The sequence below is a fragment of the Castor canadensis genome, chromosome 1, assembly GCF_047511655.1.
Source record: "Castor canadensis chromosome 1, mCasCan1.hap1v2, whole genome shotgun sequence".
NCBI lineage: Eukaryota > Metazoa > Chordata > Mammalia > Rodentia > Castoridae > Castor > Castor canadensis.
This window is the reverse complement of record NC_133386.1, coordinates 88,066,634-88,083,027: the sequence shown is the minus strand read 5'-3', so window position 1 is coordinate 88,083,027 and position 16,394 is coordinate 88,066,634. Positions and strand designations below refer to the sequence as shown.

The 16,394-nt window shown below is 34.8% G+C and overlaps 1 protein-coding gene across 10 annotated transcripts in view; it reads right to left on the bottom strand.

Moving 5' to 3' along the window:
* The window catches only part of Myo6 (myosin VI), a 143,265-nt gene that overhangs the window by 45,468 nt on the left and 81,403 nt on the right, over positions 1–16,394 (bottom strand). For all 10 annotated transcript variants that reach the window (XM_074079497.1, XM_074079492.1, XM_074079506.1 and 7 more), the window contains 6 exons: positions 14,608–14,688; positions 11,164–11,344; positions 7,939–8,083; positions 5,858–6,015; positions 3,893–3,984; positions 1,891–1,963 (listed from right to left, as the gene is read on the bottom strand). In XM_074079497.1, coding sequence (XP_073935598.1) covers positions 1,891–1,963; positions 3,893–3,984; positions 5,858–6,015; positions 7,939–8,083; positions 11,164–11,344; positions 14,608–14,688 — 730 coding nt within the window. The remainder of the gene's footprint in view (positions 1–1,890; positions 1,964–3,892; positions 3,985–5,857; positions 6,016–7,938; positions 8,084–11,163; positions 11,345–14,607; positions 14,689–16,394) is intronic.

The window sequence follows — 16,394 nt, the reverse complement described above, 5'->3', positions numbered from 1 at the left end:
CCACTTGCTAGAAGGTAAGATCATAGTTTTAATACAGGTTTTAGAAAAACAACTCCATAAAGAAAGTGATTACTAATCACTCCATTTGTAAACCAGAATAAGAAGCCAAGGAAGCAAAGATTCCCCGTTTTCCAGATGACCTTGATACTGCAAGTGAAGAAAAACGACAAAGACTTCGTATGTGGCGCTCTTTAGTACTAATTTCAGAGACTGATTTTAATACTTTAAAACAAAATGTATCCAGCAACAGCACATTTTTATGCTCCTTCCTGGTGACTGAATTTTCTGCCTTTCCAAAATAACTATAAAATTTAAATTCCTTAAATGTGGTATATAAAAACTGTTGAGTGGGGCAGAGCTCCAGGACACAGAAAGAGAAATCAAAATTCTAACTGCACCAATCAGAAAACGATGCTTCTTGAGTAACTAGTGGTAGTGAAGGAAGAGCGTGGTAACCTAAGCTGTAAATGAGGAGTCCTGTGACAGATGTAGAAGGAGGTGTGGGTGGGATGAAAAGTAAACAGAAGGGAAGGCATTCCAGCCAGACTTCGAATCACACAAAAGCACTGAGGTAAGGAAGGACATGGTGGGTTAAAGAACGCTGTGTATCAGGTAGGATGTGAAAGTTCCCTGGAAAGTGGTACTAAAATACAGTAACATTACTATTAATATCTCACTATGTTGTCCAAATCTAGTTACTGACTAGATTGTCAAACTGGTTTCTCAAAACAGTCCGATCTCTGATTTCAGATAGGATGGGAAGGAAAAGGAAGACTGAAAGTTAGTAGGAGGGCTACAAGAGGAAGTGTCTAAAACAGACAAGGAAAACTGAGACCCTCGCGCACAATATTATGTCTATGTGACATGTGGACCTTCTAAGGCCAGCCTGCAGTTCACCTGCTGTGCCAATGCACAGAGGTGAATAGAACCAAGGAAACCCCTGGCAAACTTCTCCTGGAGCCTGCCCAACTATGGACTTCATCATGTGAGATGATAAAGCCATCTGCTGCCTGAGCAACTGACTCTTCTCCTTAACTGATTCACACATTAGCCGTTTAAGTAGGAAAATGCATACAAATCATAATAAATAGAAGCGATTTTAGGAACACTTTGAACAAAGCTGAATTTAATGCTTTGGAAGCAAAAACAGCTTCCAAATAGTACTAAAAAAGCAACCTTCTCTTAAATACCACAGTTCCAAGTTGCTTAACTATAAGAGGTGTTTAACCTGTTTTTGCTGAAGAGCACTGGCTCCTTACTTGGGCCCATGAATTAACTAAAAACAGGAAAAACATCTGTCTCCATATTGTAGCTATTGTCCTTTGCTCTGAGCCATTCTCTCCAGCAGCCACCTTGAAATCAAGGAAGGACAGAACTGATGGATAACATCTTTATAACAAAAGACTGAAACTTCCCCTGAGGAACAGTGGAGCCTTGCGGGACCACCCCTCCAAATGAGAACAATTACTTACAATGATACAGCTGTAAACACCCTGGAGCAGGAGTAGTCATCTCCTGGGAACCAGATTGCTCCCGGACTGAGATAATGGTAACCGGAACACCCCTGTGACTGGGACTGCGTAAGCATTAATACCTTGTCTCCTGTCCCCAGTTCTTTGTCGACTTAAACCTATAGCTCATGTCTGTACCCTGAAGACGCTGAAGATGAGCTGAGTGCTTACTTTGCCTGTTCCCACAGCATGTCCCGAGACATGTAATAAATCTCCTTTCTCTGCCTTCACCATGACTCTTTAGTTGGTATTTAGGGGCCAGTGGCCAGACCAGTTTCATAACTAGTACTATACGTAAATCAGAGCACAGGAAAGTGGCTAGTAACGGCATTCGCGGTATCTTCCCACACTTCCCAAATACGGAACAAAAAGCACCTACCTATACAATCCTGATTATCCACGTAATGAACTTCATTAACACCCAAACCTTCTTTCTGATAGAGTTCTTGTTCCTATAAATGAAATAACTGTAATCGTAGGTATGCAAATATGTTTCAATATAGAATGGAGTCAATGTTTTGTGCCATTTCTAATGATCACATTCATTAGTCAAAATGTAAAAGTTTTACCAGTTAGGATAGTCCTAAATGATTTCCCTAAGAACAAATTTTGATTTGCAGACAGGTACTAAAATCGAGGAAATAATAATTAGCTACAAATGGGCTCAAATACCAATACAGCAATATAATATATACCATGTATTTGTGGAGAAGAAACACAATTTGGAAGAATAATTTATAAATGAAAAATGAGTACACAGATGTAAGTCTAGTATATTCTTTTCAAAAAATTAAAGGATTTTATAAGATGGGTGACCTATGCAATGAGCTTAAGTTAATGTACCCTAACAATTTTTCCTGAATGTTTAAATATTTCCTCCTATGAGCTACACTAGGAAAGCTTTCTGACATTCTAGAATCCAATCAGAATTTGAAATTCACATTTAAACTAAGGGACTGTTGACACAAATCAAGACAGTGTCTCCTCTATATAGGACCTGCTTTTAACTAACATTTTGCTAGGTTAGGGTATGGTAAATGAAAGGCATGCATGTATAATTTCACACAGCAATGGAAGAACTGAAGCAGCTGGATAAAAACATTTTCAAAGAAGCAATTTTACCAGTAACTACTTGTTTCACCCATTTGTTTATGCTACAATTCTATGGCTTAAGAACAATACATGAGTGAAATGTACAAAAGCTGGGGTGTGCTGCCAAGCCCATCAAGACAAAACATAATAAAGTTGTGGGAAAAGACAGATGGAATGTGAAACAGTACATTTCAGTCCCAACAAAGAGGAGGACAGAAGTCAGGAAAATAGCATTTCTAAGATGGAAGGAAGGAAGGAACGAAGGAAGGAAGGGAGGGAGGGAGGGAAGAGAAAAGACAGGGAAGGAGGGAGGGAAAAATGAAAAGGAAAAAAGAAAAAGAAACAGCAGTGCTAATACAAAGAAAGTTCCGGGGTGTGCCAGCAGCCAGGAAAGGAGGCACAGGCTTGCAGAAGTTACTAAAATCCTCTGGGAATTGGCTTCCTCTTCATCTGTAAAATAAAGGGCTGAACTATATGACCTCTCAGGTCCCTTTAACCCTGATATCTTCAATCAGTAAAGCATACCTCAAGTGGTACCAAGGAAGGAAAGTCAAGGGTATTGGGAGAAAATACTGGAGAATTCAGACATAAGGGAAAAAAAATAATAAACCTAATCACACATCAATTGATCTAATGTTACCTTTATTTTTACTGCTCTCTAAAGAATAACAAAGTAACTGTGCCAGCCTCTGTATTCTAAGTATTAGCCATGCCATAGTTATTTACTAGGAGCAGTGACAGGAAGTTCCAGTAGGACCAAAAACGGGGGCCAGCTGGCTGTCCCCAAGGTAACACGGCAGGGAGAGGGCTACCCAGAGGCACTCCAGCCCAATAGCTGCATGGAATCTCCTGGCATGGTGGCTTTGCCACTACACACAGCAAGAAGGGGAGCAGGTGAGCAGAAGCACACACTGGGAAGAATGGTGGGAGAAGTCAAGGTCAGGGATGAGAGTGGAAAACTGTTTAGTGGTGGTAGGAGTAGAGGCAACTAGAATCAGAAAAAAAAAAAATATATATATATATATATAATAATAATAATGAAGGAGGAGGAGGAGGAAGAATCTGATAAAAGTCACTAGAAAAAAATTACAGATGTTCACTTCTGAGACAGCACCTATTAAGAGCTTTTATCAGGTCCCTAAACTCAGCTAAACCACTAACAACTGCTGGACTTTCCCATTCCCTGACCAACTCATAGTACTCCCCATTAACTGGGTAGTATATTTCTCTTCCTTAAAATTTAAAATACCTTCATGTAGGTCTGAAACTTAAATTATAATGGCAATTACCTCTTTCAGAATCCTTTCGTTAAAAAATTGTTGAAGTTTTTCATTGCAATAGTTGATACAAAATTGTTCAAAACTGTTATGCTCAAAGTACTCTGAAAACATAAAACCAGCACCAAGAGAAATCATCAGATCAATTTCATGTAAATTTATCTTATGATAAAATGTTATTGTCTCAATGGCTCAATTTAAAATTAGGCTTTAAAATACACAGAATTTTTCTACGTTCCCTCAATGTTCTTATTTCAAAACAAATTTTGTGGACTGTAAGTGTGACTCAGGTGGTAGAGCACCTACTTTGCAAGCATGAAGCCCTAAGTTCAAACCCTAGCCCCACAAAAAAGAAAAAAAAAATTAAGGCACTCAAATTAACTACTAAAAAAATACCTTGCTGTAACTGACAAAGAGGTATTTGTCAGATAAGATGTTGTACAGTAAAAAATAAAATAAAATAGCATGCAAGCTATTTGTAATGTAATTTGGTTTTTGGCAGTACTGGGTTTGAACTCAGTACTTCACGCCTGCTAAGTAGGAGCTCCTCCTCTTGAGCCATGCCCCCCCCCTTTTTTTACTTTAGTTATTTTTCAGGTAAGGCCTCTCATTTTTTGCCCTGGCCAGTCTCAGACTGCAATCCTCCTACCTACAGCCTCCCATATCTGGGATCAGATCACGGACACATGCCACCATGCCTGGTTTAGTGTTTGAGTTGGGGTCTTGTTAACTTTCTGCCCAGGCTGGCCTGAAACAGTGATTTCCTCCCAGTCTCCTCCTCCCAAGTAGCTGGGATTACAAGTGTGAGCCTCCATGTCTGGCACCCATAAGGTAATTTTTAAAAGCAATCTGAAGCACAAAATGACTCATAATCCAAGTGCTTTAGAGGAGGTTTTTCCTAATTAATCTGTAAAATTACAGTTAACACAAATACTAGGGTTACTGATTCATTTCTAAAATTAAAGGATTGTATTACATAATGTCTAACCCACAAATCTCTATAATTTTATCACTTTGTATATGTGCACATCATGCTAAAACTGGTGTAGACCAGGAAATAAATGTCTTAAGATTGTGAAATCTTAAATTAGTTAAGGGTGGGTTTATCTGCCTTTGAACAAAATGTAATGATTTATTGAAAATTTGAAAATATATATGATTTATTGAAAATCTGATAATATACACCATATCAAAAGCAAAACTCTATCTCAAAATGTAAATGCTCTTATCTTCCCTTGGCAAAGGCAAAAAACCACAAGGAAAAACACCACACCTTAGAGACAGAAGAAATGCCCACATCAATAACATCTATGAAACCATTGAATTTACTTCAAGATTTTTACAACACAATTATTCAGAACACAGCAGTATGCAGGTGCAGGTGTGGTCTATTTAATTTCTGCTAAACACCTCCAGAGTTGTTCACAATGACTTATCTTGATATCTTATTCATTTATGGAAAAAGAGCTGAAATAGTGATTTGTTGACAACACTAGCAATGAATATTTATTTTACACATAATAATAAGGTTAGCCTACATGTTAGTATAGTGTTGTCTTAGTGAATTTATTATCTTAATTTATATTTAGTGACCCTATTGTCTTTATTAGTAACACTCAGAGTTGTATTCATCTACAGTATAGGGATATGGTAGTTTCAATAAGCGTATTTTAATTTTAGCATTTGTTGGACCAAAACTACCCCAAAGGAGTCTTTCTTTTCTTTTAAAGAATCAGCTTACTGGATTATAAGCACTTTTGTAACATCTGTGCATTGTGTCACAATGTACCCCCAGTTCAACAATAATAGGATAATAAAAGAGCAAATAAAATAATCAGCTTACTATGTAAGTCATATTATGAAATACAAGTATGAGGAAAAAACTAAAATTATAACAATTGAAAGATTTTTTAAAATATTTTTGATATGTACTTTAAAAAAGCTCAAGTATAAACTTACAAAAGAAACTACACTTACCAAAACCAGCAATGTCTAAGACTCCAATAAAACAGGATGAAGCTTCAAAAGGAAAACACTGGTTTACTCTGTTTACCACATGATCAAAAAGATGGCTATAGACGGTCTTTGCCAGAGCATCACGAGCATTGTTTGCTTGCTCCACTTTCAGGGGAACCCTATTTTAAAAAAAAAAAAAAATCACACTAATGAAAATTCCTGTAGCAATACGTTGTGACAATTAACACCAGATACCCAAAGACAAGTACCTGAACTAGCCCACTGTGAAGAACAAACAGTTACCAATGGTCATTTGTGAGTAGGCACAGAGAAGTGGGGTGAAGAAGAAAACTACAACAGAAGAACTAATGAGATTACCTAAAATTAGATCAAAAATCTATGGCATAAAAGAACTTTAGGCTTGAAAAAACTCATTTTAACCTTAATTTACACTTTGCTTTACATGCTGAATTAATATGAATCATTCAGAGGAATAATTTTCCTTTTGATTTTTCTTAAATGTGAAACAAACTGTGCTTAATTCAGGACAACTTTAAAGTTCAGTAAAGATGGTGACTTCTTAAAATCCTAAACTGTCCAACTCTCTAAATAACTATATGGAACGACATCATTAGATGTTGCAGATACAGACACAAACTATTGTTGTCAAGGAAATTAGAATCTAATGAAAAGAGACTGAAATAAAGGAAAATTTCCATACACCATGCTAAATCTTATCATAATGAAATGTATGGGGCACTATGGAAGCACCAAAAAAAAAAAAGTCAATTTGGAAGAAATTTTAAAAATCATTCAAGTCAGCCTGATACTTGAATACTCTCTAATTAGTCCTTTCCCTACTTATATTTCCTGCAATAGAATCATTTCTTACAATGAATTTTATGTGGGTACACCATACAGAAAACATAAAAGAAATGCTTTGGAACAAAGAAGAAATGGGGAAATGGAAGAAGCAATATCTGAGGACAACTGCCCATGCCTGTATGGACCCTCCCTTGGGCCCCAGAGAGATTTCTGGGGAACCAAGCAGCTAACCAGCTATTCGGCCTTCTGTACCAGGCATGCAAATGTAGCCCCAGCTACTTGGAAGGCTGAGGTGGGAGAATCACTTGAGCTCAAGAGTCCAGAGCCACCCTGGGCAAAACAGTAAGATCCTGTCTCTTAAAAAAATAAAAGTAAATTAATTAAAAATAAAAAACAAATTAACTACTGAGGGTGTAACTCAGTGGTAGAAGGCCTGGGAAACACACATAAGGCTCTGGGTTTGATTCCCCAGTACTGCAAAAATAATCAATTTACTAAAGATATTTTATCCACTAAAACAAAATTCTTGTTTTAATTTTTGAATATTTTTCTGAATTAAGTCACTAGCACTCACCATCTGCCTCACTAATTATTTAGCAAAGAACAGAGGGCCTGACTTTCTTCCTCGCAAATGAAGCTCTTGCAGTACCTCAAGATGATAAGCCTAAATTAATCCTATTCTACAATACCAAACCCAAAAATGCATAAAATATAGGATATTGAGCTAACACTATACACACACAGGCACAATTAAAAGCTCTTGGTTACTAATTTTAAATTTTTTTACTTAGATTCTTATTTACTTATCATTTCCAATTTCCTCTAAATGAAGAATCCTAAAGGTAAGAAACTTCATTTGCTGAGTATTTTCCTAAAGTGATTTCTACTTAACAGAAGTTTTATCATTTGCACAGAAAACCACTTTTAAAGTAGAAAATAATCTATTGCCTAAAACAGTGTGGTATTAATTTAGATAATTAACATGTATTTTCATAGCTATTACAAAAGTAAACCTCTCTCATAAATTCCAAATTTGTGTCAAATATTTACAAGGAATGACTTTAAGCCATGCAAACCCCCATTTATTTATGTGGTGGATTACTGCAGTCAGATGCACAGAATTTTGATCTATCAATCACAGCTTTTTAGAACATCAAAAGCAAAAGAAAGAATGATACATAAAGATGAACTTTAAATCTCAGTGGGCTCAAAAAATATACTTTCCCCTGACAAGCTGCAAGGCAGGATTTGTGTAGCACAAGGGTTGAAGAACTTACTTTATAACTGTCCCTTTGGCGCCCCCTGCTGTCGTTAGCATAACTCTTGTGGTTAAACTTACACGAAGGTCATCTTGGTCCAAACCCAGTAATTCAGCACAATATTCCAAAGATGGGGCAGATTTATTCTTCAGGTTGCAACCACCTAAAGAAACATATTTTTAACAATGAAACCTCTTGCAATTGCTTTAAGTGGGATGGGAGGAGAGTTACAGGGGGAAAGGGTGGGGTTGATCTAAACAATGTGCAATGTAAGCCTGTTTGGAATTGTCACAATGGATCCCCTGTACAACAAATATTCTATTATATTCTAATAAAAAAGTAAGAAAAAATGAGAAACATATCTTAATTTGAAGTTAACATTATCTAAGCACAATTTTCAATACCCATTTCTTATAATTATACTTCAGTTATATGAAATTATAGAACAGAGTTTATTTGTAACTCCTAAATCCACTTCATATTTTTCCATTCTTGTTAGACACCCCTACTACCAAGGTCAACGAGAGACCCTAACTCAGGGTGAGTCCATGGTATGAGAGAGATCCACAATATAAGAGACCCCCTTTAACTGCAGCTTCACTTTCCACAGTTTCAGTTACCTGCTACCAACTGAAGTCTGAAAATGTTACACGGAAAATTCCAGAAATAAAAAATTCCTGTGTTTAAATTATACACTATTCTGAACAAGATGATAGAATCTTGTGCCATTCTTCCGGGGACGTGAATCACCCCTTTGCTCAGTGTATACACACTACAATTAAGTAATTCTCAAATAGGGGAGAATTAATTCATTTATGTTATTTCTTCTTTTTCACTACATTGCAAAGTTTCTTATTACCTTCAGAAATTATGTAAGACTAGGATGATAAAATTATTTTTATGTCTTAAAAAGGCCAAAGACCATAAAATAAAATAGGGTTTTCATGTCACTCACTTTCTAAAAACATTCCTCAAATGTTTTTTAAATTTGTCCTTTAATAACATACATTGTTGTTATGTGGAAATGTAGTATTGTCCACATTTCCATCATGCAAAAACTTATGACAGTTAAAAGACTTTCAAGTGTTTATTAGGGAATAAACTTTCTAATAAAATAATTATAAAAATACTGATTTTTTCCCCCCAAAACTGTTAGGACATGCCAAAATAGAGCTAAGAAAAAACTCCTCACGTCTACGTAGAAAGAAATCATTTGGCTCTATGGGAAGTCACAGGAAAGATGAAGTCTAATATAGCAAAATCTTAGCTATTAAAATAATCTACAGACTTGGAGTGTGGCTCAAGCGGTAGAGCATTTGCTTAGCAAGTGAGAGGCCCTGCATTCAAACCCCAGAATGGCCAAAATAAATTAAATATAATTTGGCTCATTATCTTGATCCATTGCCTCATTCGAATCTACCCTGCATTCTGCTCATCCCTGAAACAGAAAGAACTGTGAGAGATGAGAGGTGAAGTACACATGTGCTACTTCCCTTTTGATTATTTAGTGCTCTCCAACATTTGTGACACTCTGCACATCTGCATGTTCTTCCACAAGGGCACTAAGAAGAGGCTGAGAATGCCACTCATCACTTCTAACATTTCTGATGTTAGTTAACCTAGAATCTTTTGTGTGTGTTACTTAGAACTGTTCACATGCCCACTTTGTGTAACGATGCAAAACAGCAAAACAAAATGTATGCTAGTATAACTTACAATTCCAAAATAAATTCTCCTCCTTTAAAAAATTCATAAAACTTTTTAGTGCACACTAAAAAGATATCTAAGTATGCTTAATTGTTTTTCATTTTAAAGAGAAATTAATCTGTATTTTTGTTTATTCACTTTTATTTTTTTAATCAATTGCCGTGATTACTATGTGATAAATACAAGCACTCAAAACATTTTATAATTAATGACTCATTCATTCCTCCTCTCAACATGAGGTAGGGACAGTTATTATTCCTATATGCTGAGAAAACCGGCATGGAATGATGAGCACCTTGCCCAAGGTCACACAAATACACAGGACATGGTAGAACAGCCTAATTAAAAAACATGTGCTTCTCCACTACACTGTGCTGTGTCTCATCGCATACATTTCACAGCACCACACAACATGTCCCACTTCTGCAAAATGGAGAAGCTATCTCCTATCTCATTACGGTTATGATATTTCAATTATGATTATGATGAATACAGAATGAAGGATCTTAGCACTTCTTTTTCTTTTTTTTTGGTAGTGTTAGGGATCAAACTTAGGGCCTCAAGAATACTAGGCAAGTCTCTACAACTGAGCTATACTCCCCAGTCCTGACATACTTTTTTAAAATGGTCTTTTTCATTTTTTTTGTGTTCCTTTTTTGCATGTACAAGATTGCTATATAGTGTATTTTAAAAGCATTTCTTATGAATGATTTCATTTTGCCAATGAAGAAACCAAGCTCAGAGAGCCTCAGAGATCTGACTCAAAGCCCATGTTACTGAATGCTATATTAACTTGGTGTAAGATCTGACACAAGTTTTAATGCAGGGGTCAAAAATCTTTTTCCCTAATGGGTCACAAGGTAAACATTTCAGACTTTGCAGGACATGCCATCTCTGCCCCAGCTTCTCATCCCTCCCACCGCAGCATGAAAACCAGCAGACAATTCACAGGTGGGGAGGTAGCTGTGCTCCAGGAACATCTTATTGACAAAAACAGGTGGTGGCTGTGATCTGGACCCATGGACACAAATCAAATTTAGAACTATGCCAAAGTCAGACTACATAAAGAATGAAGCCCTAAAGTTGAAAGGTTACTATCATCAGGCATTTAAGTCTACTTCAGCGTCCGTAAGAATGAAAGTTTTCATTTGTTTTCACTTCCCACTAGTAAAGTACGTAGGCCTTTATGTATTTAATTGCCCTAACTAACTGACCCAAGTTTAGATCCACAAGTCAGAAAAATTTCAAATTCTCTATTAATGGATAATAGACAATTAATATGGTAATTATTAAACGTATAATATCAGTTGGAAACTAGTTAAGTATAAACCTACTACTTGTCAGAGTTACTAATTTGCTCAAAACAAAGCATATAATGTAACATCCCTCCTTTGGCAGAGTCACCTTGTAACACAGCATATTCTAGAAACTGTAACAAACGTGCACATAAGCAGACTGACTTCTCACATGTCTAAGAAATGACAGAAATTCTATCTAATTATATTCCTCTTAAAAAACAACAACAAAAGAACAAACCTGAAGTGCTGCCAGCTTCCTCAAAATCAATATTTCCAAGGTGGAGGACACCAGCTACTACTCGAAACAGATCGAGTTTTTCTTCATCATCCAAACCGATTTTTTTCATGGCTGTGCACATCCTAATAAAATCTCCATGGTCATCTAACAGAGGATCTTTCAAGGAACCTGCCTTAATATACTGCAAAACAAGAAGGCATCAGTTAACTGATCTTTATATTACCTTAGTAAACTAAAACTACCACACCAGGTTTACCAATAGAATGTAACATGCAAAATAAAAATCTGTCAACAGAAAAACCTAAGCATTATAACACACTCAAAAAACTGCTGGAGTAGGGAATGTGTGCACACGATCTCTCTCTGTTATCTCTCACAACTACCCGTGAATTGACAGTTATTTGAATAAAAGTATCAATTGAAAGAATGGAAAGAGATATTTTGCAATAAAATTCTAACTTTAATTCTAAAGCATTATAATTATAGGATAGTAGATAAAAAACAAATTCAGTGAAAAAGGAGGGAATGTCCATGGTAAAAATTATTTCACCTCTTCAGATCAAAAAGAGTAGAGGCAGTAATGGATATATTAGTTAATCTGATTAATTTTCCACAATGTATGACCTATTAAAATGTATCATACCCCAAAGTTTTTTACAAATAGAGGCAATTTTTATTTGTCACTTAAAAGTAAGTTAAGCAACAAAAAGATAAAAAAATAAATTTAAATTAGCATGACACTAGGTTAACTAGCTCCAAATGCATCAATGTTAAACAGAGTGAAATATTAGGATGATACAATTTTAATGGCTTGAGAAATATTTTTTAATCTTGTTTTATATATATATATGTGATGTAAAGCACACATGATATAAGCATTAGGCTTACTCTAAGAATTTATGCAATGACTTAAAACATTTCAGAAAAAAATGAAGAGAAAATTTGTTTTCTCTCTTAAAAGAACTTGCATCTGAAGCATTCATCTGTTAGGATCTATAATAAACTCAGAAAAGGGAAAGAAGAAAGGCCTACAGAAGCTAGAAGGATAACTTATTATAGAAAAACTGGTCTAGGAATTTTCCAGAACTTGAGAATGAAGAAGGAAAGTTAAAATAAGGAAACAGAATTAATTGCTATTAATGATGCCTCAGAAGACATTTTTTTCTTCCAGTAAACAACTGCTTCCCAGCTAAAGTTCTGTCTTTCCAAGAACAAAACTCTTTAAAATGTTCAATTATGTGTGAAATTTCTGGAAAATGTCTAGAAAATGAAATTCCACTTTATTCTTAAAAAGAAGCAAAAGAAACAACCGCATGCAGCTCAAGTTAACAGAAAACAAATATCATGCACAATTTTTAGTCTTGCAATTGAAGGCTTGCTTCATTTAAAAACTAATCAAATGTTAATTCTAATCAAATGTTAATGAATATATTTGCTTTATAGCAGACTAAAAATACAGCATTCTCCTAAAAATCACACACAACTTAAAGACATTCAAATGGAATTAGGCAAAAGGCTTAATGTCAATATGGTCACCTCGTCCTCCTGATGAAGAAAACATAAAAAGTAATTTAAACAAATTAATTCATTGTTTACATATATACATATATATATATGTATATTATACACATACACATTCTGTTTCAATGATGTGAATAAGATTCCTTTCAAAGAATACTTCATCTACAATCACGAAATTTGCATTTCTTCCTTGGTAGAGTGCATGCTACCCTGGAAATAAGTGCCACCTTTCTTTCCTCCCTACAAAGTTTCTTCTATGCCAAAAACTCACATTTATAAATATATATTTTCCCTGCTTTAGGATACCTGTCATGTCCTGGGAAATGTCTTAGTTATCTTAATGCAAAGAATTTAACTCCTACATTTTGATGGTATCTTATAAAAATATAGTCTTATCAAGACAAAAGAAAATAACAAAATAAATATTAATGTATAAATGTAATGTGTTATATAGCTATAACACAAAATTTATGACTTATAATTCACACATCTGTGCCTAAACTGATATATAAATGATAGATAAAATATCAAATTAAGTAAGAATTAACTGTGGACTCATCTGCTTAAAATTTGAAATAGTGGGAATTTTATTTGCTCTCTTTTATATATAAATAGATTTAAGATGTAATTCATCTCACTCAGTCTGAAAGGAGTCAAAATATCAGACACAGTGTAGAAAAATTAAAAACTGACTATAATACAAACTTGTTCAATCAAATACTTAATGTAACTTTTAATAAAATCAATAAAGGCAAGATTTACTAGAGTCTTGAACAATCTTGACTTAGTTTGCATAATTAAAGCCACTTGTATAGATACAACTGAATACCACTTACTACTTAAACACTGCATATTAAAATTTACAAAGATTGAAGATCTTTTGAGATTTAATGTTTTTTTAAAATAGTCCTGCATGGAATAATCTAATTATTTTTAGAAATACTGTAACAAACTTAATGAGACCAACATATAAAACTCTTCATAATACATTCCAGAAGTCGGGTGTTTTAAAGAGCAATTCTGTAATATACAAGCACCCTTTCACAAGAATGCTTAATTTATTATCTTTTCAAAGCTTATTTCAGCCTTGAAGTAGATAATAAATTAACAAACACATTTTATACTGTTATGGTTTGGATCTGAATGTTCCCAAAAGGCTCATGTGTTGAAGACTTGCAACAGTGTTCAGACATAGGTTTTCTGAAGGTCACTGAATCATCAACGGACCGATCTGAGCTCATCAATAGACTGATCCATTTGATAGGCTCCTGGGAGGTACTGGAAATTCAGAAGATGGGACCCAGCTGTAGGGAACAGGTCACAGGGGTCTGTGTCTTGTCCCTGCCCCTAACCCTTCCTCTCTTTTGTCCCTGTCTCTTTCTGGCCGTCATGAGGTGGGAACCTTCGCTCTATCATATGATCCCCCTACCGAGGTGTCCTGACTCACCAGGGCCCAGGAACAATGGAGTCAAGTGACCACAGACTGAAACCTGAACTCATGAGCCAAAATAAGTCTTTCCTATTTTAGACAAGATCGGGCACATTCAGGGTGGTATGGCTGTAGACAAGTCTTTCCTATTTTAAGTTGATTTTCTCAGGTATTTTATCAATAAAACAGGAATCTGACTAATGCATATATTTAATCTCAATGGGTAAAACACAAGTAAGTATGCTAAAAGATGATGATGCAATTTAATACCTTCACAACTGGAAAAAGAGCAAGAGAAAAGCAGTGTATTATGGCTCAAGTTGCTTCTGTAGATACTAACAGAGGTAAAGTATTGTATTAAGAGAGACACTTAAATGATTAGATTTTTGAAACATAAATCTAAAAGTAAGAAATCTTATTTAGGCTCCAAAATAAAATATATATATTTTTTTTTTACATCAAATATTTTAGTTTTTAAAAGTAGTCTACTATACCTCAGGACTTTTGCGGTTCTGTAAAATCTGTTTGTCAGTTTCTTTGTTAGCAAAGTATCTAGTGCATCCTCGGTTTAAATACTGTAACAAAGAAATTTAAGTTATAATTAGTATGTATGATCCACAGGGGAACAAAACAAAAGAAAATTCACCATATCAAATAATATTAACCATAAATGTTCCTAGTATTAACCAAAAATGTTCTTAAACTTAATTTGAGTATTAATCTTTCAATAAAAATCAGTACTTCTATATTTTATAAGCATTTGATTCCTCCTAGTCAAACTAGGGCTATTAAAAATCCTAATCCTTGAAAATAGTTTAATTAAATGATTAAAACAAAAATCAATACTATAATTTTCTATTTTCAAAGGGCAACAATTTTACATCTTTATTTACATCTTTTCTTCAATTTTACATCAATGTTAGGTGTCAAACATTGCTTTTAAAATACAGCTGATAATATAAGTACTATAGAAGACAACTGTAAGTAATCACCTTCCCATTAAAGTTTTGGAGTTTCAAATAAGCACACACATTGTGGTTGAATATTTCAAGCAATATTTTGGCTACACTGGGGTTTGAACTCAGGGCTTTGCGCTTGTTAGGCAGGTGCTCCACCACTTGAGCCAAATGGCCAGCACTCAAGTAATATTTTGAATTAAGAATAATTAAGAAGTATTAGCCTAGATTTCCTAATTTCTGATTTTTAGACTCAGTTCTTCAAAATGTGACTCACATTTACTGACAGTTAACAGTGACTATATGTAAATCATAATACTTGTTTCATGGATCAAATAATTTTAGCTTTTCTTATCTCAATGATTTATACTGCTTCCTAAAGCATTTTAAAAGCTAAATGCAAGGAATGGTACCATAGCTCAGTGGAAGAGCACTTTCCTAGCATATGCACAGGAGGAAAAAAAGCGCTGTGTTTTAAATACACAGAACAAGAGAAGGAGTATGACTAAAATTCAGGCTGAGCATTCCTGACGCAAAAATCAGAAGTCAAAATACTCTAAAATCTAAAGCTTTTTGAGCATTGACATAATCATTTTCAGATTTGGGGGTTTTAGATTTTCAGATTAGGGTAAAATCTATGCAAATATTCCACAATATGAAAAACTCCGAAATCTGAAACCTGTCTGGTTACAAGCATTCTAGATAAGGGATATTCAATCTGTAATATATTGGTTTCAAAGAGAATCTGTTGTAAAGGATTCAGGAAAAAAAGCACATAGAAGATAGAAAAAATTCTGAACATCTCAGTTTCTCTAAAATCATTATCACTATGATTCCACTGTTCCTTGGCATAAATTATAACCAAACACATATGAAGAAAATTATAGTGCATTTAGTGATTTGGGGACAAATTAATATTTTAGATGCATGTTTCATTACCCCTTCATTATAGTTAACTGCTGAGATACAGCAAAATCAGACAATGATGTGGACATGTTTTTCTACCCATGAATCTTTGAGGAAATAAAGAAAAAAAGAGAAAGGGAATAAAACTAACAAGCATTTTCAACTATCTCCAAAAAAAAAAAAAAAAAAAGAGCTGTTGTATTTAGTAGAGTAATAACAGCTTAACCATGTAGAGCCAAAACAAGTGTTTTCTCTAGGGTTTTATTTCACCATTCTAATTGCTTGGTCAAATATTTGACTTACAGAAATTAGCTGAACCTAACATTAAAACCTATGGTGCATGCTGGTGGCATGCCTGTAATCCCAGCACTTGGGAGGCTGAGGCAAAAGAATTGAAAATTTGAAGCCAACCTGGACTG